The 24397-nt window shown below is 41.2% G+C and overlaps 1 protein-coding gene across 2 annotated transcripts in view; it reads left to right on the top strand.

Annotated features, from left to right (window-relative positions):
- The window catches only part of GABRR1 (gamma-aminobutyric acid type A receptor subunit rho1), an 82806-nt gene that overhangs the window by 29820 nt on the left and 28589 nt on the right, over positions 1–24397 (top strand). For both annotated transcript variants that reach the window (XM_038394438.2, XM_043510643.1), the window contains exons 2-4: positions 2475–2528; positions 8878–8984; positions 20147–20214. In XM_038394438.2, coding sequence (XP_038250366.1) covers positions 2475–2528; positions 8878–8984; positions 20147–20214 — 229 coding nt within the window. The remainder of the gene's footprint in view (positions 1–2474; positions 2529–8877; positions 8985–20146; positions 20215–24397) is intronic.

Below are 24397 nucleotides of genomic sequence, written 5' to 3'. Positions count from 1 at the left end.
ATGTCCAGCTGGAAATCCTGTTGACTCACACCAGCCTAACTTACTCCACTTTACACATCAATTCTTATGTTGGCCCACTGAGTGTAATGGAGTCTAACAAAGTAATTCACACACTGGTCTGTAAGACAAGACTGTTTCAGGCAAATCACCTAGTACAAGCGTTACACTAGGCCATCTGAGTCTTTAGTTTACTCCCTTTTGTGACTTCTGGCACCTCAACATGTAAATTACAGCCTATGTCTCCCTTACCCTCAGACTCCCATAACACATTTACCAACATATCACTTACACCACTTGATATATCACTTATGAACTTGGCCCAGAAACTATCAGGCCTCTAAAGGGAAGTGAGAAAATTCTTCAGAAACCTGGAAATAGAAAAAGGTACTGTTGTAACCTGGTATGATTGCCAGGAATTCAGTGAGCCTCTCCTGATCAAAAATAAGTAAGTACAAGAGACAAAGACTTTGGATTTGGGATTGCCAGCTTGTGAAGACATGGGGAGCAAAGGAGGGTGGAGGAGGAGACAACGGCATAAATGTAGGTAGGGTTGGTGAAAGGGAGAAGAGTTTGTGCTTGCTATGGAAGAACCACAGCAACCAATTATAGAATATCAGGGTTGGAAGGGACCTCAGCAGGTCACCTAGTCCAACCCCCTGCTCAAAGCAGGGCCAAACCCCAGATCCCTAAATGGCCCTCTCAAGAATTGAACTCATAACCCTGGGTTTAAGCAGGCCTATGCTCAAACCACTGAGCTATCCCTCTGTCCCAGTGAAACCACTGCAGAGATTCAAGGAGACAGGAGCAGCAAGAAAAGATTTTTTTTTTAAATGTCAGGCTTTGAGAGTAGGATGGTATTTCCATTATCATCCACTAATGTGATATGTATTCATCTTGGGCCAAATCCTGAAAACTTTTCCTCAGATAGGAAATCTGCGTTTGAGCCTACTAAATGTGGCACATAATGTGGGACAGAGACCCAAAATGAGGGATACAAAAAGCATATTCATGCAGGTAATGTAATACTGTGGGATTAATTCCCTTGGTGTAACTATCTTTCTGTAACCTTGGTTCTTTATTTCTAATGTAAATAATTTTCAGCAATAACAGTGAGGAGAGGAGGAAATTTATGTGGAATTTGGGGACTAAAATGAGTGGTGGCCCTCAAAATGAGGTATACTTGAATAATCTGAGTTCCACTGACATCAGTGGGAATGTTTCATGTGTATTTACAAGATCAGACCCTTAAGTAACAACCAGAAAGCAGGTGTTTATATGTTATAAAGGTTCAGCTTTATAGGGATTGGGGTTTCTTCTAAACGCAAATATCATTGTAAAACATACCTGCTGTGTACTTTATAGAGTATCTCAAGACACTGAGCAAATGTAGCAAAGCACAATAAAATTGGACATTTTAGATATAAAAATATGTCTTTGTAAGGAGCTTGCCACTATGAGCTGAGAGAATGTGTAACAAAAATTGACTGCTAGGTAGCTTTGCAGAGTTTCTGAACTAGGTGCAAATGAAATGCAATTCTCATTTGTCAGGAGTGGCTGAACAAGTTTACCTTAGTAGGTTGCAGTATTTTTATAATTCACTTCAGGCTGCCTGCATTCTTCCAAGACTAATTTTTTATCTGAATAAAACTGAATGTCTGCTAGATGTCCTGCCACCCTCTTTTGAATACCTAATACTGAATGCTTTGGCAATTGCACAGAAATCTCTTATTTCTCTTCCATTAAGTGTTCTCCTGTACAGGACAACAAAATCCAGCCCAGTACATTGGCATCCAAAGGTGCAGCAAGAGAGAAAGCTGGGTAGAGGACAAAGACCCATTACACCAAATTAAGACTAACTCTACCATCCTCTCCTAAGAAAAATTCAGGGTTTTAAATAAGTTACTCTGAAATCGTATAACCTCTGAGTACTGCATTATTCATAGAAAATCACTGGCCAGGGTCAATAATCTCCATGTAGCCGAAGGCTGACCATGCTTCTATTTCCAGCAGAAAGGACCATACTGCCCTCTAGTAAACATAGGTCCAGAAATTATTATAGATTTCTTCTTGCAGAGCCAATGAAGCCAAGTCAATTATTGCAAAGGACAGTCTTGGACCCTGTGTAAAGAACGTGATCCATCCTGTCTTAACCCTCTGTCAAGCAACCTAGACAGCAATATTGACAGTAGTTTAGGAATACTCTGCAGGTCCTCATCTCCTATGGCTATGTTGGCATGCAAGAGGAGACCAGAAGGATGGATAAAATAAAAGCAGGTGGAAACATTTACACACATTGTAAAGGTGGGCAAAGCAAGGACCATAGGTGCTGTACTTCCCACCCACCCCTTGCCACCACCGCCTCCAACTCCATCTTTTTTCCTGGTATTACCCAAAGGTTAGATTTAAAACATGACAACCTTTTCGTGATATTCTGAATGTTTAAATTCTTCCTTGTCTCTGTCCTTTTCTTACAGTCCACCGCAAAGACAGAGACGGGAAACACATGGAGAAACACACAAGCAAGGCAGGTATGCTACTAAAAACATATTGTCCCGGTAGCCATTAGATCTTGCTAGCTTTTTATATTATTGGCTGTCAGCAGCAAAATCACAATGACTTCCTCCCCATCTGAAAGGGTCAGATTTAAGAAAAAAATCCCAGCTAGCAAATGAACATGGGAACTCCAATGGTAAATTCTGGTTTGGTGCTCAGAGTGGTGAGGTGTTAGTCTGTTCTCTCTGCTTCTAGGGTAGGTAACCCACTGGTCGGGAGGTGGTATTATCCTCCTTTGTGCTTAATCCACTAAAGACAAGTTTGAGTCTGTTACAGCCTCCATCTACAGAGCCTGAGTCTCTAGCTTAAGCTGGAGAGACCGGTGCTTTCTGCTCTGAAGGTCTCCTGTTCAATCCTGGACATGTGGCTGCTTATGTGCCATCTTGACGAGCACACTAGGGATTGAACTAGGGACCTCCAGAGCCGAAAACATTAATCTCTACAGTTCAAGCTAAAGAGCCAGCTTCTGTAGTGGGAGAATGTTATAGGCTCACATCCTCTGTAGCCCCGGTACAGAAAGATGCATAACAAACACCATCAGTGTGTTACAAGCATATCTGTCCATCTTTCTCTTAACTGAGATGCTGGGGAAATTCCACACCCTCTACTCACCCAAGCAGCTGGGGGTTCCCATCCCTTTTAGTAATAGGATAGTATCTACAGAAGATGACTTCTGATAGTAGAGGGATCTTTAGTCCAGCACACAAAGGCATAAAAAAGTCCCTGTGGCAGGAAGCTGAAGATAGACAAATTAAAATCTGCTTAGTATTTAATTTGGAACAGTGAGGGTAGCGAACCATTGGAACAATTTATCTAGGCCTGCAGTGGATTCTTTCCCACAGAACATATTTAAATCAATAGTGATGTATTTCTAAAATATGTAGTTGAACCGGAGCACCTGTTTTTGGGCTTTATGCAGAAATTAGTCAGTAAAATCTATGGCCTGTGTTATGCAGGAGATGGATAATCATTAAGTCTGGCCTTAAAGTCTATGACTATAAAAGATGTCCAACCGTACCTTATGTCTAGTCCCATGATAGCTAGGAATCCCACTCCTCTAGCCCCAAGGGCGTCTGTAGCAGCACAGATGCCAGCACACCCGTTCTCATGCTGACTTTTCTGTCCCTTATGGAAAGCTTCTCTCTTGGATCAGGACCATTAGAAATATATAACTGAGATCAGTGACATGTACAGATTCAGTAGGTGGCACTAGCTTTTTATAATGGCTGCAGTGTAGCCCTAGCTAATCAGGAAAAGGCAGCACTGTCAAGAGAACTGGGGAGAAGCTGTACCTTGAACAGAACCACATGAATCCCAGAGGGGGGACAGTGAGTTCGGGAAACAAATTGGCTGTCAAGGCATCTTTTGAAATCTAGTCTCCCCCACCCCCAAAACACCCCTACACACACACACACACACACACACACACCTCCACTAGCATTCTCCTCTGGGGTCTACAACTGTGCTCTCTGGTGCTGCAATATATGTGCCCAGAATATATGTTGCTGGAAAATACAGTGTCTGTGTGTCACTTATAATCTTCCACATCAGCCTAACCTATAACCCCAGCAGCAGTTTCTGTAACAGAAGTACTGTGCAATGTCAGCCCTAGCCTCAAATGCAGCAGTTGACACACTTGCCATCAGGAAATGTCACTCATTTCCCTCTCTTCAGTTCTGTCCTGCTGATCGTTAAGGCAATCTCCTTAGCATGGGTATTAAGCAGAGCCAGATTTAGATATCCACAAAACTGAAGGCTGCTCAGTGGAGGCCAGTACATCAGAAAATGAGGGAAAACTGAGTCTCAGTGGCTTACTCTGGATCAGTTCATTGCAGCATAGCTAGAGGAGGCTGTTCCTCTACCAAATCAGAACAAGAGGGTTTCTACTTGCTTATCCTGAGGAGTGTCTGCTGAAGATTTTGGGGACCATTTTCCTCTTCCAGTGCTCCAAAAGGGAAGAAGAAAGCAGCAAATCGCATTGGATTAGTCAAAATGTTTGTCAACATTTTTTCGATGGAAATTCTTTTTGAATGAACCTAAAATTCTCACAAACTATTACTTTGTTTGAAGGGTTGATATTTTGATGAAAAAAATTGAAAACATTCTTTGCTTTGGTTTTGATGTTTCAGCTAGAAAATGTTTTTGTTTCTGTTTCAAAAACCAAAAGTTGGGTTTGATGGGGAGGGGGGTTATCCTCATTTCTCTCCCTACTTTATTTTCCGCTCACCCCAAAGGGGAAAATGTTTTTTAAGAAGGGAAAAGGAACAAAAAATAAACCAACCCCCAAAATATTTTCGGTTTTCAAAAACTACAATGAAAATTTTCAAATTTTGAACAGTTAAAGCAACAATCTTCATTTCACCTTTTTAGCGAAAAAATTCTAAAAAAACCCCTAACATGTCAAATAAATAAAATAGTTTTTATTTGAACATGTTCATGGAAATTGATTTATATATTTTTGACCAGCTCCACACTTATTGGCCAAAATCTTCCAAAGTGGCATCTGATTTTGGATGCCTCATTTTTGGCTAAATAGCATTTTTGATGGGAAAACCTTTCTCAACCATTTTGACCAGCTTTAGTCAGCAGCACTGCAGGGCAAGTCCAAACAGCTTCTTGGCCCTTTGTTTTTTCAGGTACCAGATCCTCAACTAGAATAAGCTGACATAGCTGCATTGGAGTCAATGAACTGTGCCAGCTGAGGATCTGAGCCTCTGAGCCTCAAACTCTTAATCATTTTTTTCTTCAAATGAAATCATACTTTTCATCCCTTCTGTGTCAAAAGACAGCTATAAGAATATGTTCCGGTTGGATATGGCATTGGGAATTAGCTCCCATGAGTTCCTACTCAACCTGAGTTCTGACCTAGTCTTTCCCTCCCCAGGCAGACAATGATGCATTGTAAAAAATGTGAAGGGGTTAGGATGTGAGGCCGTGCTCTAGCTTTCAAGTCTGCAGATCACCTTTGAAGTCTGGATTAGATCATGTATGCAAATGAGTTTAGTGGCTTCCATTCAGATACCTAACCATACAAATCAGGCCAGTTACTAGTTATGATGTCAGTTTTTGCAACATCTTCCTTATGAAAAACACAGGAATATCTTCAAACATTGCATTCTACTGTAGAGTTGTTCCAGGGCTGAATGTTTCTTGGAAGTCTGTCATCCAGGCGCAAACCTACACAGTTTGAGATTATTATTGTCATGTCCTGGGGATTATCGTTAGGGATCAAGGTCCTTCTGTGCTAAGAACTGTATACACACAATCAAACAGTCCCTGCCCCAAAGCGCTTACAATCTATGCATAAAATGAGGGAAAAGGTGTATAAAACAAATATGTAGGAGGACTAGGAAACATGAGATCCCAGCAGGAGATGGGCTAGTTCAAAGTACAAAGCACATCCATCATTAGCTTTCTAAAATAGTTGTGGATCCTGTGCTTGACGATTTAGTGGTTGCCTAGATAAGTGATCACAACTTAACTACATTTGCTATGTGCAACATAGTGCTGACAAGTAATATGTAAAGCCACTTGACACCCTAAAAGGCACAATTTCCCAAGGCTGAAACAATTATAAGCAAAACTGATGGGAGGAAACATTTAAACAAAAAAGTGTGAGTGAAAATTGATAGTTAAGAGAACTTCTCCAGATGTCCACAGCCTACAATTCAACAATCATAAAAGAAGGCTTTCGCAGTTAAGACATCCTGATTAAACAGAAATGAAATAACATATAATATATATCAGATCAACTTCAAATCATTTATTGATGAAATTACAACTTTGCTTGACAAAGGTAACTGTATTGACATAATAGACTCATAGAAGGCATTTTTACTTAGTTCCGTGTGACTTTCTGATTTAAAAAACAGCACAATTAAAGAATCAATGTAGTCCATATTAAATAGATTAAAAACTGGTTAATTGATAGATCTCAAAAGTTAATTGTAAATGGGGAATTGATATCCTATGGGTGTGTTCCCAGTCCTGCTGGAATCTGTTCTCAGACCTATGCTATTTAATCTCTCTTATCACTGATCTAAAACAAAACATAAAATCATAGCTCGAAAAGTCTGTAGATGACTCAAATTGGTGTAGTGGTAGATGAATAGAGCTTAGTGACATTTTTTGACAAACTTTTTTTCAGGGAAAAATGCAGATTTGGCAGCACCAAAACATTTTGCAAATTTGTGCTGATTTTTGTCGAATTGCTTTGGTTGGGGAAAAAAACTTCAAAAAATTCCAAAAAAATCAAAACATTGGTTTTTTTCTAGTCCAAGCAACTTTGTTTCTAAATGTCCTTTAATTTCATTGTAAAAATGCTTAAAACAGAAATGTGGTGTTCTGGGGTCAAAATATTTTCATTCAACCTGAAACAATTTTTTTTTCAATTGTCAACCAACAAAAAAATTGTTGTTGAGCCAGTTCTATAAATGACAGGTCAGTTCTACAGAATGTTCTGGATTGTATGGTAAACTGGATGCACTTGAACATGTGTTTAATATAGTTAAATACAAGTCTATACATCTATGAACAAAGAATGTAGATTATACAGGCTGGGGGACAGTAAGACAGAAAAGGACTTGGGGTCATGGTGAATAACCAACTGAAGATGAGTTTGGGGCTAAGAGAACAAGTCCATGCAATCCTTCCATGTATAAGCAGAGGAATATTGAGTAGAAGTAAGATGGTGGTATTACCAGTGTATATGTCATTAGAGAAACCATTACTGGAATTTTATGTTCTGTTCTGGTGTGAACAATTTGAAAAGGATGTTGACAAACTGGAAAGGGTTCAGAAAAGAGCTATAAGAATGATCTGAGGTCTGGAAAGCCTGCCTTACAGTGAGAAGCTAAAGAAGCTCAATCTATTTAGCTTAATAAAGAAGGTTGAGAAGTAACTTGATGTATAGGTCTATAAGTACTTACATGGTAAGATCTCTTTAATCTAGCAGAAAAGGGTATAACAAGAAGTTAAAACTAAACGAATTCAGACTAGAAATAAGGCACAAATTTTTATCTGTGAGGGTAAGGAACCATCGGAACAACCTAGGGATGTGGTGGATTCTCCATCACATAAAACCCTTAAATCAGGACTGGTTATCTTTCTAAAAGGTATGTTCTAGCTCAACCAGAAGTTATAGACTTCATGAAGAAATCACTAGTGAAATTCTATGGCCTGTGTTACACAGGAGGGCAGAGTAAATTATATTAATGTTCCTTCTGGACTTCATGTTTATGATCTAGGAGAATTTAACATGATAATGCAAGCCCCCACATTCACTAGAGATGTTTTTCTTTCTCCAAGATACTTCTTTTATATTCACAAGGCATGCCACAGTCAAGGATTTGGGGGTTTTTGTTTTGGTTGGTCTATTACTGACTTATCTTTTTAATTAATCATGAAAAGGGGTGTCTGAATGCAAGCTGTTGACATCCAGTAATTTATTTTTTAATCAGAAACAGAAAACCTTCCTGAATCCTTCTTTTTCTTGGGGCCCTCAACAGCCTCACCCATAAAAGACAGCCCTCCTCAGTTATCACCACCTGCTCTATAGCCAGCTTTTACTCCCACATAAGAATAACTACACCAGAGAAATAAAAGGAATGCTGCACTTGAAATCTGTCTTTAGATTGAAACACTTTACTCTGTTTTCAGAGGTAAACTTAGCACACACCCAAAGCAAAGTATCCACAACAAGATATGGTGCAACTGTATACACGTCTGGTATGACCTCATACATTCCTATCTCTAGCTCTCCCTGTTCTCTCTAGAAATCTGGGGCAGGAGTTAATCATTTTATTCCAAGCTGCAAGTCAACTTGCCTCCTGGCTGGGTTCCCAGTCCATCTCCATTTTGTTCCTGGGCTGCAGCCAGTAGGCTTTTATTTGAGATATTGTTTCCCTAATTCCTATCATCGTGTCCTATCATAAATCTGCATCAGAAACGCTGCCCCCTTTCTCCTATTTATTCTTTTATTCACTTCTAATGGCATCTAGTGTAAATTTTGAATTTTTGTTAAAAATTTTGCTAAAATATATTACAAATATAGATAATCTTTATACAAAAACAAGAGTTTGGAATGAGTATTTTGCCATTCAACAAGTATTAGAATGAGAACCATTCAGAATACCCTGTCTCAGCATGTAACATACAAGAGTTCTTTTCAAATGACATGCTATCAAACATCATATATGAATACAGGGATATAGTTTAATTGGTAGATGAACAAGACTGGTCACTATTTGAAGGATTAGAGTCCAATAATTGCATGTCTCTTAAACATGGTTAATTCTAATAATGTTGTATATCTTTTTCACATAGTCCAATACTAAAACGAAGCCCTGACCTCACCAAATCACCGCTGATAAAGTCAGAACAACTTCTGAGAATAGATGACCATGATTTCAGCATGAGACCAGGTTTTGGAGGTATGAAAAACCATGCATCTGATTCTTATTTTTCGGAGTATCTTTTCTGTAAGAAATACTGTACAGAACTGTGTCTCACTGGTAAGTGGATTGACAAGAGAGAGTTTGGAAAGAACTGTTAGTTGGGAAAGACCATCCTTGTTTCTGTTCTGAATTTACAGAACTGCACATTCTCATGACTGAAGGGGCTTGCAACAACATGGCCTTCCTTCCTCCAAATAACTTTCAGAAAACCATGAGAATGTAGATAGAGGCACCATTTATGGATATTAAATTCTCCTCGTATTGAGCTGAACCTTTGACTGGTAAAAATATATCCAGGTTCAGTTAACATTTATTTCTAGATTCCTGTGAAATCCTAAGGTTAGATCTCACTATGATAATGTTTGTGTATAATCAACTAATGTACAATACTTGCTGACCTTGTGTCTTATTATAAACTAAGAGAATATTTAGACTATTTTGTGTTAATGTTTTGCTCACAGTCTTGCAGTTGACAGCAAACCAAGCTTTTAGAGCAAAGGATTAAGGAGAATGTGCTTTCTTATGACCCACTGGATTAAAGAATGTTGTAATTTATCTACCCTTCCTGGCTGACAGATGGTCATTCAAATCCAGGATACCATTATACATCCTGATGGGAGAAGCTTTTATTAACAAATGTTTAATATACACAATACCAGTATGTTCAGTTCATTTTAAAATGTCTGCAATTTCAGGACAGTCCATTAATATTGTCATTATTTATTATAATAAATATCTTGTACTGTAATTGCCAAAGGTATACAGTGGCTAGTCAAAGGCTGGAGGAGGAAGAGGAAGTACAGCAGTAAATCTATAGAAGAGTCTGTGTATGCATTTAACACATCCTTATTAAACATCAGACATCTAAAAAACAGAAGTGTTTGGTACTAGCTGGCATGTCTGTTAGCGGTCTGAGATGAGAAGGCAAGTACTGACGTACAAAAAAATCCACTCACTTGTACAGGTAACCCATCCCTAAATTTGCTGCTACCGATACAATACCTATTCTGTGTATTAACAGAATGCTCTCCAGGGCAGTCAGACTGGCAGCACTTAGCACAAAGAATATTAAAAAAACAAACAAAAAAAACCTCCCTTCAAACATAGAGAATAAGCACATCATCCCCCTGCATGCAGGCAGATGTGCACTGCACAGAGCCCCACTGAAGTCAGTGGAGAGCCACCTGGGTGCAGGGAGTCCACTCACTTGGTTCTGACTGCATGATTAGGACCTAAAGAGCGCACAATCAGCTAGATCCACAAAGAGAAACAGCTTAACCCCTTCTTATCATCTTCACGGAGGATTCATTTTACCCAGACCTCCTGGCGGTGGAACTCCCATTGACTGGAGTGGGAATTATGCATGCAGCTATATTGCAGGATAAAACTCTGCCTGGTTTTATCTTGTACCTGAAGTATGCTGTTTTCAGTTTATCAAAGGCTATAAATACTTGGTATGTTGAAGCAGTTCCAACAGTCAGTACTGCATGTATTTACTCTTTGAATAAGTAGCAATTTTTAAGGGCAGCATTGTCCTAAGCATCAGCAGCTAAAAGGATCTTAAGGGGAGGCCTGGGGGCACTCATTGCCCTTTCAAAAAATGGTATAATTGACCACAAAGGGTTGGGAATGGGCTGTGATAAAGGGCATAAGTGTCAACTGGGCATTTTCAGCAGTGTCCCATGCATGCAGCTACGGGTTGTTACTCTAGTGCCTGCCCGAACCATAACAAGTTCACCTGGCCACCTCACATCCATCCACCGGCTCACACAAATACAAATACCCCCAGCCTCTATTACACACTGATTAAAGGATCACCAAGCACACAGGACAGCCTGGGCTGGAGTGAAACATGCAGAGGGGCTGGGAGGGAGACAGGCAGCTAATTGTGTTAGCTGAGCAAGAGGAGGGTCTGGGACAGGCTCTGGGAGCATGGAGGGGAAGCAGGGATGTGGTTTTGGTTTGAAGGGGGGTCTCAACTAATGAGGGGCTGCTGCACAGCCTACACGTTGCACTGTTTCCAGGCCCAACTCTTTTGAGGTGGTGAGGGAGAGGAGGAGTATGGAACTGCACTAAAATATATCGGCCCTGTGGAACATTGCATCAATTACACCTCCATGCAGCTGATGAGAGGTACAGGCTCACTCCTGAAGCCATTGTACCCCTATATGATGAGCAAGGGAGGACCTGGCACTATGGACCCACACTCTGTCTGTCTGTTTGTAGTGGTCACTTCTGCCACGGCACTTCCAGCCACTAGGCCTTCCAAAATACCGTAGAACAGTGGTTCTAAACCAGGGGTCCAGGGCTCCCTTTGGGTCTGTGAGCAGGTTTCAGGGGGTCTGCCAAGCAGGACCAGTGCTAGACTCCCTGGGGCCTAGGGCAGAAAGCCTAAGCCCTGCCGCCACTCAGGGCTGAAGCAGAAGCAGGAGAAACTTAGCTTCATGGCGTGCCCTGTGGCATGGAGCCCTGGGCAACTGCCTGATTGCTACCCCTTAACGCCAGCCCTGGCTTTTATATGAAGAAAAACACTTATTGTAGCACAGATGGGCCTGGAGTTTTTATAGCATGTTGGGGGGGCCTCCGAAAGAAGAAGGTTGAGCACCCTTGCCGTAGTAGTCATCAAGCATATCCGTGGCTGTAGTCTTTACCTGTGTAAGATTTTCAGTTCACTGTGATCAGGAAGAACTGGAACTCTGCAGCAGGCTTTCACTCAGTTGTAGAAATTGCGCCATGGGTGAACACTGTAGCCTTTAGAAGCAGGACATTGTTCTACACTGAACATGCTGGGTGTGCTGCCAGCCAGGTGTCTGTACAAGGTTTCCAAGTGCCTGTCACAGCTCTTTTGTCCTCAGCAACTCTGATGTCCCCGCATGGTTTGAGAGATAGGAAGTAGTTTTTCTCTGAGTGAATGCCTAACAATGGTGAAGAGTAAGCCTTTCAGACACACGGAGAAAAAAATTGGTTTATATTACACTTTTATAAAGTGCTCCAGTGATGCATATATTACATCCGTCTGCTTCCAGCACCAGAAGGCACCTGCTCGGAACTTGGCTCCTTAATCCCATTTCCTGCTCCTACACAGCCAGAGCACAGAAACAATGCTGTTCTGAGACACTCAGCAAGCCATCACCAAGTTAACTGGTGTATTAGGATACACAACGTTGTCACAGTGTATGGTCAACGTGATGGAGGAGGAGAGGGACAAGAAAAGCTAGGATCAGGGATCCCAGAGCGATCTGCCAGAAGATCTGCTTTTGAGGAGAGGTTCCAGCATGTATGAGTTCTCCTCTTAGGACCATTTTAGACAGCATTATAGCCAATAGGTTTGTAGAAAAGGAGCCTGGAGGACAGATTACAGACCACAGGGCTGTAAGATTGCATGCTTCAGAGTCAATTTAAATAGCTATGGTTAGCACAACCCACTGGCCATTCAGAAATGGGCAGCAGGCGCAAGAGTGTATTAACATAACTGTCCTGTGACTCCTTGCAATGTGTTATACACTTTCCTGTCACTATCCTGGGCTCTTTAGCTATTCATCTCTTCTGCCATGTTTGTATTACACAACTGAATAGCACCTGTACTCTGCTTTTCAGGGCTTTCAGTGGGAATGTTACACACGGTGACTCTAATCTTGTTCAGGTCAGACTATGAGGATAACTTTCAACAGGTTGTATTGTTTTCTCAGAGCATAGCCCCCATCTTCCCTGAAGAGCTCTGAGAGCCACAGCCTTCAGAGAAGGCAGCTGGGACTCACCAGGATACCTCCTGCTGGCTGGCTACTCTCTGGATTGGTTGCTTGGCCTCTCCTTCCTGATTCGTCAGTGAGTGGCAATTCACTCATTCTATCCTTTTGATTATTCAGACGGTGTGCAGAATGGGGGCAGCAGAGAGGCCCAAACCTCCATTACTGAATAGGATTGTTTTCTAGACACCAGCTGGGGATCCACAAAGGGACTTAAGGCATTGCAATGCTGAGCATCATGGCACCTAACTTTGGTGCCTAGAAAATCACAGGAACACCACAATTCACAATGAATGGGGAAAGACGGGCACTAAGCATGCAATCCACAAAAGCTAGGGTGACCATATGTCCCATTTTGGCCGGGACAGTCCCTTCTTTAAGCCCTGTCCCAGCCATCCCGACTTACTTTCCAAAAGGAGACATTTGTCCTGTTTGATCTTGCTGACTTGATCAGTTGGCAAGAGCCTTTTGTCAAAAAAGGTGGGGTGCAGTGCATACGGGGTCAGCAGAGATGCAGGCCCCCACAGGGAGGAAGCAGGGCTGGGGGAGGGGAAGCAGCATTCCAGCATGCGGGGGCTCCCCCTGCAGGGTTCCAGCAATCGGAAAACTAGTCCTTCCGCTAATCTGACCCCTTAATAACTAATAGGAGTGAATCATTTCACCCTTCTGTACAACATTATATTTTAGGGATCCTAATTTTTCTTAGGACTTGTCTACACGCAGTTTTTGTACCACTTCAGCTACAGCAGTTTAGAAACTACTATAATTAAATCACTAAAAAGAAAAGGAGTACTTGTGGCACCTTAGAGACTAACAAATTTATTTGAGCATAAGCTTTCGTGAGCTACAGCTCACTTCATTGGATGCATTCAGTGGAAAATACAGTGGGGAGATTTATATACACACACAGAGAACATGAAACAATGGGTTTTATCATACACACTGTAAGGAGAGTGATTACTCAAGATGAGCTATTACCAGCAGGAGCGGGGGGAGAGGAGGAAAACCTTTTATGGTGATAATCAAGGTGGGCCATTTCCAGCAGTTAACAAGAACGTCTGAGGAACCGTGTGGGGTGGGGTGGGGGGGAGAAATAACATGGGGAAGTAGTTTTACTTTGTGTAATGACCCATCCACTCCCAGTATCTATTCAAGCCTAAGTTAATTGTATCCAGTTTGCAAATTAATTCCAATTCAGTAGTCTCTCTTTGGAGTCTGTTTTTGAAGTTTTTTTGTTGAAGGATAGCTACTCTCAGGTCTGTAATCGAGTGACCCGAGAGATTGAAGTGTTCTCCGACTGGTTTTTGAATGTTATAATTCTTGACGTCTGATTTGTGTCCATTTATTCTTTTACATAGAGACCACCCAGTTTGACCAATGTACATGGCAGAGGGGCATTGCTGGCACATGATGGCATATATCACATTGGTAGATGCGCAGGTGAACGAGCCTCTGATAGTGTGGCTGATGTGATTAGGCCCTACGATGGTGTCCCCTGAATAGATATGTGGACAGAGTTGGCAATGGGCTTTGTTGCAAGGATAGGTTCCTGGGTTAGTGGTTCTGTTGTGTGGTGTGTAGTTGCTGGTGAGTATTTGCTTCAGATTGGGGGTCTGTCTGTAAGCAAGGACTGGCCTGTCTCCCAAGATCTGTGAGAGTGATGGGTCGTCCTTCAGGATAGGTTGTAGATCCCTGATGATGTGTTGGAGAGGTTTTAGTTGGGCCTGAAGGTGATGGCTAGTGGCGTTCTGTTATTTTCTTTGTTGGGCCTGTCCTGTAGTAGGTGACTTCTGGGTACTCCTCTGGCTCTGTCAATCTGTTTCTTCACTTCAGCAGGTGGGTATTGTAGTTGTAATAATGCATGATAGAGATCTTGTAGGTGTTTGTCTCTGTCTGAGAGGTTGGAGCAAATGCGGTTATATCGTAGAGCTTGGCTGTAGACAATGGATCATGTGGTGTGATCTGGATGAAAGCTAGAGGCATATAGGTAGGAATAGTGGTCAGTAGGTTTCTGATATAGGGTGGTGTTTATGTGACCATCGCTTATTAGCACCATAGTGTCCAGGAAATGGATCTCTTGTATGGACTGGTCCAGACTAAGGTTGATGGTGGGATGGAAATTGTTGAAATCCTGGTGGAATTCCTCAAGGGCTTATTTTCCATGGGTCCAGATGATGAAGATGTCATCAATGTAGTGCAAGTAGAGTAGGGGCATTTGGGAACGAGAGCTGAGGAAGTGTTGTTCTAAGTCAGCCATAAAAATGTTGGCATACTGGGGGCCATGTGGGTACCCATCGCAGTGCTGCTGATTTGAAGGTATATATTGTCCCCAAATGTGAAATAGTTATGGGTGAGGACAAAGTCACAAAGTTCAGCCACTAGGTTAGCCGTGATATTATCGGGGATAATGTTCGTGACAGCTTGTAGTCCATCTTTGTGTGGAATGTTGGTGTAGAGGGCTTCTACATCCATAGTGGCTAGGATGGTGTTTTCAGGAAGATCACCGATGGATTGTAGTTTCCTCAGGAAGTCAGTGGTGTTTCAAAGATAGCTGGTAGTGCTGGTAACGTAGGGCCTGAGGAGGGAGTCTACATAGCCAAACAATCCTGCTGTCAGGGTGCCAATGTCTGAGATGATGGGACGTCCAGGATTTCCAGGTTTATGGATCTTGGGTAGCAAGTCGGGGTTTCAGGGGTGTGTCTGTGCAGATTTGTTCTTGTGCTTTTTCAGGGAGTTTCTTGAGCAAATGCTGTAGTTTCTTTTGGTAACCCTCAGTGGGATCAGAGGGTAATGGCTTGTAGAAAGTGCTGTTGGAGAGCTAGCCTCTTGTTCATATCCGACCTATTCATGATGACAACAGCACCTCCTTTGTCAGCCTTTTTGATTATGATGTCAGAGTTGTTTCTGAGGCTGTGGATGGCATTGTGTTCTGCACGGCTGAGGTTATGGGGCAAGTGATGCTGCTTTTCCACAATTTCAGCCCATGCACGTAGGCGGAAGCACTCTATGTAGAAGTCCAGTCTGCTGTTTCGACCTTCAGGAGGACTCCACCCAGAATCCTTCTTTTTGTAGTGTTGGTAGGAAGGTCTCTGTAGGTTAATATGTTGGTCAGAGGTGTGTTGGAAATATTCCTTGAGTCGGAGACGTCGAAAATAGGATTCTAGGTCACCACAGAACTGTATCATATTCGTGGGGGTGGAGGGGCAAAAGGAGAGGCCCTGAGATAGGACAAATTCTTCTGCTGGGCTGTCCACATATCTATTCAGGGGACACCATCATAGGGCCTAATCACATCAGCCACACTATCAGAGGCTCGTTCACCTGCACATCTACCAATGTGATATATGCCATCATGTGCCAGCAATGCCCCTCTGCCATGTACATTGGTCAAACTGGACAGTCTCTACGTAAAAGAATAAATGGACACAAATCAGACGTCAAGAATTATAACATTCAAAAGCCAGTCGGAGAACACTTCAATCTCTCCGGTCACTTGATTACAGACCTGAGAGTAGCTATCCTTCAACAAAAAAACTTCAAAAACAGACTCCAATGAGAGACTGCTGAATTGGAATTAATTTGCAAACTGGATACAATTAACTTAGGCTTGAATAGATACTGGGAGTGGATGGGTCATTACACAAAGTAAAACTACTTCCCCATGTTATTTCTCCCCCCCCACCCCACCCTACACTGTTCCTCAGACGTTCTTGTTAACTGCTGGAAATGGCCCACCTTGATTATCACCATAAAAGGTTTTCCTCCTCTCCCCCCGCTCCTGCTGGTAATAGCTCACCTTATCTGATCACTCTCGTTACAGTGTGTATGGTAATACCCATTGTTTCATGTTCTCTGTGTGTGTATATAAATCTCCCCACTGTATTTTCCACCGAATGCATCCAATGAAGTGAGCTGTAGCTCACGAAAGCTTATGCTCAAATAAATTTGTTAGTCTCTAAGGTGTCACAAGTATTCCTTTTCTTTTTGCGAATACAGACTAACACGGCTACTACTCTGAAACCTGTCATTAATTAAATCACTGCAACCTTTACTACTGACACAGTTACATGAGTAGAAAGGTGCTTATATTGGTATAGTTTATTTAGGTAAATATATGAAAAAAGTTATACCACTGTAAGCACCATTATACTGGTATAACTGCATCCACACTAGGGAGTTAGAATTATTTTAACTATGTGTTTTTGAACCAATACAGTTAAATCAGTAAAACAACTGTGTATAGACCAGCCCTTAGGTGCAAGTTTCAGTCACCTAGAGAGGTCTGGCTAGAGTGGCATTTAATTGCCATGTGCATTTATTCTGATGACTTTAATACCATTCAATTAAATTTAGAATTTAAGTTCCACCCATTCTCAAACTACCTGTGTGGGATACTGCTGTGATTGTGTGCAGTGGTGTTCTCAGGGCTTCCTGAGGTATTACAGTCATGTGGACTGGTATTACAACTGTTGTGACTAAAATGGCTTTTGGCCATCTGACATTTTGTATCATCATTTGGGCCTTAATGGCATAGCACTGTCCCAGTTTTGCCTCAGGACCAGCTCTGTTGTCCAGTGGAATAATGGTCCAAATATAGCCTTCTGCTGCCCTAAAATCCTTCAAAAGAGATGACAGAAATTGGCCCGGTAAAAGGTATTACCTGAGCCACCTTGTCTCACTCAGATCCTGGCACCCACTTGGTTACTACAACACTGCAAACAAAGTCTGGCAATGCAGTTTGTTTTTCACTGTTTGAAATAAGAGGCTTTTCCTTTGCAGGTCAGGGACAAGTTGTAAAGGGATAATTAGTTTTTCCTTCACAGATTTATTGTCTAGTTCATAATTCATACAGTATTAATTAAATCATGAAACAGCACCATCATCAACATAGCTCCATATTAACCAGTGGGTGAGATTACAAATAATTTTCTGTCAGTTACAGTTTGATTATGAAGCCCAGACATAATGTAACAGGAAAGGTTCCACAGCATTTGAATGGGAAGTTAATAAAACATAATTCAATACTACCCAGACGTTTAATTGTCTCATGATAAATTAACTCTGCTTTCTGGAGAGGACTAGGCTCAGGACTAAAAGAGAAGAACAACAAGTGCTGGGGCGATGAGTAAAATAGATACAAAAAAGAAGGTGATGTTTACACAATAATAGGGACACAATATAATAATAATATTTTGCATTACTGTAGCATTGGCCATTTGAGTATCTCAACTGCTTTATAAACATTAATGTTCAAGGGCCTGGTCTAAAACCCAGTGAAGTCATTGAGAGTCTTTCCACTGACTTTAATGGGCTTTGGATCAGGCCCAAAGTCCCCCAATGTGCCTGTGAGGTAGGTAGATACCATCATCATTTTGAACTAGCAGTGATGGTGGGGGGACACATTTTCTCACTTCAACTGGACTTCACTCCTGGACTTCAGCTTCTCAACCATCCTTCGTCTTCTAATCATGCCATAGAATTATCTGCTAGCAACAGAAGATTCTGAGAGGGTGAAATAGGTATTTTACAGTATTTTAAGTTTATCCTTCACCCCAAAGTTGGGGCGGGGGGGAATTTCAGATAACTTTTTTGAGAGAATGATAAAAAGTAAGAGTGTAGCTTCTGACTTTCACTGGCAGTTAAGAAAAAGAAGAAGCATCTTGCAGTAGGTCAGTTTTCACTGCTTCACTTTTAAATGCACTCAGTTTCCTAGTGAGTGTCACAGGACTGAATCTCAGCTCCTGAAGGGTTCCTAAACTATGGCAGACTCTTGTCAGATGGGTTGGAGGAAGTGACGTCCATACACGAACGGAGATTGTGCAGTCTTGCCCCCCCCGTCTTTCCACAGCCAGGCCCCAAGCAACACCAGCACGCCACAATAAAGCAGAAGTAGGAGAGGAATGATGCAAAGCAGACTTAGGATATGTCTTCTACACAAGGGGTTCTCAAACTGTGGTCTGTGGACCACCAATGGTCTGCGAGTTCCATTCAGGTGGTCCGCATATAGTTCCCTCTAGGGTGCGTGCCTGGGCGGCAGCACACAAGAGAATGAAGGGCCACCCACCTAATTAGTGGAGCCGTGCAGGGGTGGCTCCACTAATTAGGTGCCTGGACCCTGGAGAAGATGCACATGTAAGTAGAGGTGGTGGCCTTGGGGGGAATAGGGGGTAGGTGGGAGGGGGCAGTGGGGAGAGAAGAGGGGGTGGGGGGAATTTGGGATGTGCAGGGCTGTGGTGGGCAGAGAAAGAGGTGACTTTCCCCAGCTCCAGGGCTGCGGCTGCTGTGGAGAGACCCCCCCTCCTTCCCAGCATCAGCTCTGTGGCTGCCGTGGAAGGGGAGAGACCCCCCTCCTTCCCAACCTCGGCTCTGTGGCTGCCGTGGAGGGGGAGAGACCCCCCTCCTTCCCAGCATCAGCTCTGTGGCTGCCGTGGAGGGGGTTAGGTTCGTTTAACAACATTACTCAGGAGTGTGGATCTTTCACACCCCTGAGCAATGTAGCTGGGCAGACCTGGCTTTTTAAGTATAGACCTGGCTTGAGTGGGTGGTCAAAGATCTGGCTCTGTGTTCTTTATTGTATCGTTTGCAATACATCAGCAATTAAATGATGTTTGGAAACCTGAGGCTTTTTGCTGTTCAAAGGGACTATACACTGCATACAGTTAACATGTCCAAATGTTTAAATTAAAAAAAAAAGCCCACTATAGTTCATTGGGGGTGGGGAAACCTCATAGGAATTACCATACTAATTAGACCAAGGTTCCGTCTAGTCCTATGCTCCGTCTCTGACAATGCTCAGTATCAGATGCTTCAGAAACCCCATTGTGGACAATTATGGAACGATATGTATGTGTGTTTAATAAAGGCTAGTGGACTAGTTCCATTTTTCAATGGTATAAATATTCTCATACATTTACCGAAAATCATCCTATGATATTGAATTTTTTCCTGTGTAGTACATAGGATAGAGCTTACCAGGTGGCATGTATTTTAGAATTACTTATGGTTGTGGTGTCTTTTTGTTTGTTTGTTTTTGTTATCTGGGAGGAGGGGTTGGTGGCTGGGGGGGTGAATTGGTTGAATGGTTGGTTGGTTTTTCGCATATTTTAAATAAATTGTAAACTACTCTGTTGCAATATAAAATATTAATGATTGTTTTAAGGAGTTACTCATTTAAAGTAATCTGCTAGAGGATGATTGAGTAATGGATCAGTCTAAATACTGTTATAATGATCATTTTGGTATGAATTCCAATCTCTTTAAATGGTTTAAAGTGGTTTCTATTCCAGACAGAGCAGACATTTTCCTCTATCCTTTTCAGTGCATTTTAGCCTCAAGGGTTAATTTATGGCATCAAAATACGTATTTTTTTAAAATTCTTCTCTTTTTTTGCAGGCCCTGCAATTCCTGTGGGAGTAGATGTACAAGTTGAGAGTCTCGATAGTATTTCAGAGGTGGATATGGTAAGTTTCAGTCTGACAACTAAGGTAAATGATCTCAAACTACTGTTCCACCACTGTAATGTCATGCAGAGCAGAAGAAGAAGAAATGGCAGCTAAGATTATACGCTCTTTTCCACAGATCATTTGTTATTCTCGAGAACAATACTGTGCTCCCACAAAATCAAGGATTTTGTTTGCTATATGAAAGTGATGGAGGTTGGTGATTAGAAACTGCTAAGAAAAACCACAAGTATGTCAGCTTTATAGCACAGCTCTTTACCATGAGGTAGCACCATAGCGAGAACTGAAACACCTGCAATTTCCATGCTACTACATGAGGCAGGTCATCCATTAGGAAAGGGATCTGAATAGAAAAGAGCATGTGTGAAGATGCAGCTTATCTAGAATCTGCCTTCTGTGGAGGTGAAATTCACCCGAGCTGAGGGTCAGCCGCAGGCCTGTGCCCCGTTTTGGTCCCTCTTAATTCTTTAAAATAAGCCTTAAGTAGGAGGTAAGTGGTACACAGGACCTATGCTGTCTGGCTGCATAGGGTTTAATTTTACTCTAATCTCTTCACCTTTGAATTCCTACCCACTGCCCACAGGGAGTTAAGTGAATTCAGCACATTTTAAAGCATTACAATATTCTGTGGAGTTACGTATAATTTGCCGCAGCTGCTCACTTTTCACCACAAAATACCATTGGAAATTAGGGGATTTTCTGAGGAGTTATTTTAAATAAATTATACATAATAATACACCCTATGAACAGTGCAAGACAAGAGAAGATAAAAACCAGAGTTAGAGATGAGCTCAAACTGCAACATTAGCATTTGGATAAAGATTTTGAATCTTTCCAAAATTCAGGGCTTTTCAGGCCCATCTAGTTAGATCTTTGCAGGTTCTGAAATAGAAAAGCTTTTCAACCCTGTTAAACTTCTTTTTCATTTCTTAGAAAATAATTCATTTAACTAAAGGAAAAAAAATATTTCCAAAATGTTTCAATATTTCAAAAGGTGGAATTTCAATCAAAGAGGATGCTTCATCCATCTCTTGGGTTGACAGACAGAAAAAAGAAACATCCAACTTCTTAATAGAATTTCTTATGCTTCAGGATTTCTGATCCTCATGAAAGGTTTTTATGGGTTGGGGTTTTTTTAATAAGTCATGTAGCTTTCTCCCCACCTGGGCCCTTGCAGCATTGCCAGCTCTCACTGTATTTGGTTGTGTTGGTGTTAAAGCCCCACCTCCTGGAGTCAAGTGATTACATAATAATCTCAGCTTTCATTTTTCTAAAAAAGTAAGTTTCTAGCCCTCATAGTTGATGAGAAATCTTGAATATCTGACCAGAGTGCACCCTAACGTCTCAAAATCGAGAAGGCAAAAAAAAAAAAAACCCAACAATGCTGCATTTATTCATGTTGTTTTCAGTGTTTGTCTTTCAAATATCCTGGGTCCAAATTGGTTAGACTAAGTGGGTGAGGTAATATCTTTTATTGGACCAACTTCTGTTGATGAGAGAGACAAGCTTTCAAGCTTACACTGAACTCTTCTTTGACCTGAAAAAGAGCTCTATGTATCTTGAAAGCTTGTCTCTCTCACCAACAGAAGTTGGCCCAGTAGAAGATATTACCTCACCCACCTTGTCTCACACATTTATCTCATGGTTTTTGAAGCAAATCTCAGGGTTTTTGTGGGACTGACTCAATTTTTGAATGCTTGGGATTGACAATGCTGCCACTGCTCCTAACACTGGCCCCCCAAATTAATTGGTTCTCTAGTAAGGAGGAAAGACTGTCCTTTCTAAATATCAGTATCCACAGTATGACATTTGATGACTGACTAATGTATAACATCAGAGTCCCTGACATGGCTATATGCATTGTATGTGGTCTCATGACACCACAATAAACAGCATCATGCTACATGTCCAGCCACATGGCAAAATATTTCGCTATTCGCAAAATTACAGTGAAAGGGGTTTAAACTTTATTATTGATTCTTGTATTTTATCTTGTGCTTTATATATACAAAAAATAGAACATTGCAAGAACTTTGTTTTTTAATTAGACAACTAAACTTTGAGTTTGCACTAGATTTAAGTTATGGGAGACAAGTAAAGTAAGTTTTATTTCTCTCCTGCATTCAGATTTTTTTTTTTTTTACTATAAAGTGGCAAAAAAAGAAGACATTTTGAAACTCTTTAGGATGTCACAATTCAGAAGATTTGTCCAATTCACTCCAAATTGTGCAGGAAAAAAACCCTACATTGGGCCCTGATTTGGAGTCTAATTTGGCTTTGTTGTGAGTTTGTTTCATTTGGGGGGAGGGGTGTCAGGCAAAATCAGGCTGTAATAAAACTTAGAAACTCAGTTGCATCCATAACTGCAGAGCATCACTCCATAATAATTAAAACATGATAATTTGCAGCATCTACAAATATATCTATTTATGTAAAAAACTTTTGGAATGAGCTCCTGTCTGGAAAACAACATCTGTTAATATATTATTGCTAAAATGAGATCAGAGCCTTATTGGGGTCAAAGAAAAAAGATTTTCTTACATCCATTTTCTTAAAGCATATATAAGAAAAAGACCTGAACTATAGCTTCTTAGATGAGAATGGACCAAAAGATGAAGGAAGAGCCACAGGGTTATGAGGGATAAGAATGTCAAATTGATGTATTGTGTGTAAAACATTTCATAAGTTATAATGGTCCTCTGTTTAACTTAATAGCATAAGAAATAATTAATAATCTCTATTGGAGTTACTAAAAGAAAACAGATTAAAAACAGGTTTTGATGTTACAAAATAACCCAACAATTCTGGGATAAAATCCAAACAATTAAAAAAAAAATCCAGTTTTTTTGACTTTGTGTCTCAGCTGTCAATTCACTTTTATCACATATCCACAAGCCAACTGAGTTTCTCTCAGTACAATAGGGTACTATATATTCTCTCATAAAATAATGCTGCCTTGTTCTTAACCCACAAAGGACCTACTGCCACATCCAGAGTCGCTTTCCAGGCACACTTTTATTTTGCAAACATAAGCAAAGCACAAAAAAAAGTGCCACCCTAGGCTATAGCTTCCGGGGGATTTTCCCTTTTGCATCTTTCAGTCCCACCCGCCTCAGGTACTACTGCAGGATTCTTCTGTGTTCAGTTAACTGAGCACTGCCTTCTAGGGATTTCTCCTCAGCAGGTTCCCACTACCTCGCCTCCCCTCCCAGGGGACTCTGGCAGCTTCTTGTGGGGGACCCAGACCCCAACTCCCATTACCCTCCTCTGCCACCATCCTTCCTTACTGTCTGCCTGGCTCTATGCAGACCCAGGTGCTGCCCTGCCCTTTTAATTGGCAAAACTGGGAGCACCTGTTCTAGCAGAGTGTTGGACCTGCTTCATATAAAGGGGCCAGCCACCCTGCAACATATTTGGTTTTACAGTAAATCTCTGATCCTGAAAACCTTTATGCACATGCCTAACTTTAGGTACTTGAGTAGTCCCCTGGAGGTCAGTGAGACTGCTTACTAGCTTAAAATTAAACACAAGTGTAAGCACTTGTGGGCTCAAGGTTGTGAAGGATATAACCAAGCCAAAAAAGATGGAACAAATCTCAGATCAAGCAGAAGTTCTATCTTTTGAAAAGGTAGCAAATGATGCAACAAATAAAACAGAAACCAATTGAAATTTATTACATATTTTGGATGTTTTTCTACATTTTCAAATATATTGATTTAAATTACAACACAGAATACAAAGTGCGCAATGCTCACTTTATATTATTATTTTTATTACAAATATTTGCACCATAATGATAAACAAAAGAAATAATATTTTTCAATTCACCTCATACGAGTACTGTAATGCAATCTCTTTATTTTGAAAGTGCAACTTACAAATGTAAATTTTTTTTGTTACATAACTGCACTCAAAAACAAAACAATATAAAACTTTAGAACCTAGAAGTCCACTCAGTCTTACTTCTTATTCAGCCAATCACTAAGACAAACAAGTTTGTTACATTTATGGGAGATAATGCTGCCCGCTTCTTATTTACAATGTCATCTGAAAATGAGAACAGGCATTTGCATGGCACTTTTGTAGCCAACATTGCAAGGTATTTACGTGCCAGATATGCTATACATTGTTATGCCCCTATTTTTCGGCCACCATTCCAGAGGACATGCTTCCATGCTGATGA

The sequence above is a fragment of the Dermochelys coriacea genome, chromosome 3 (assembly GCF_009764565.3).
Source record: "Dermochelys coriacea isolate rDerCor1 chromosome 3, rDerCor1.pri.v4, whole genome shotgun sequence".
Classification (NCBI taxonomy): Eukaryota; Metazoa; Chordata; order Testudines; family Dermochelyidae; genus Dermochelys; species Dermochelys coriacea.
The sequence above is the reverse complement of the archived record's forward strand: the minus strand, read 5'-3'. Positions and strand labels throughout refer to the sequence as shown.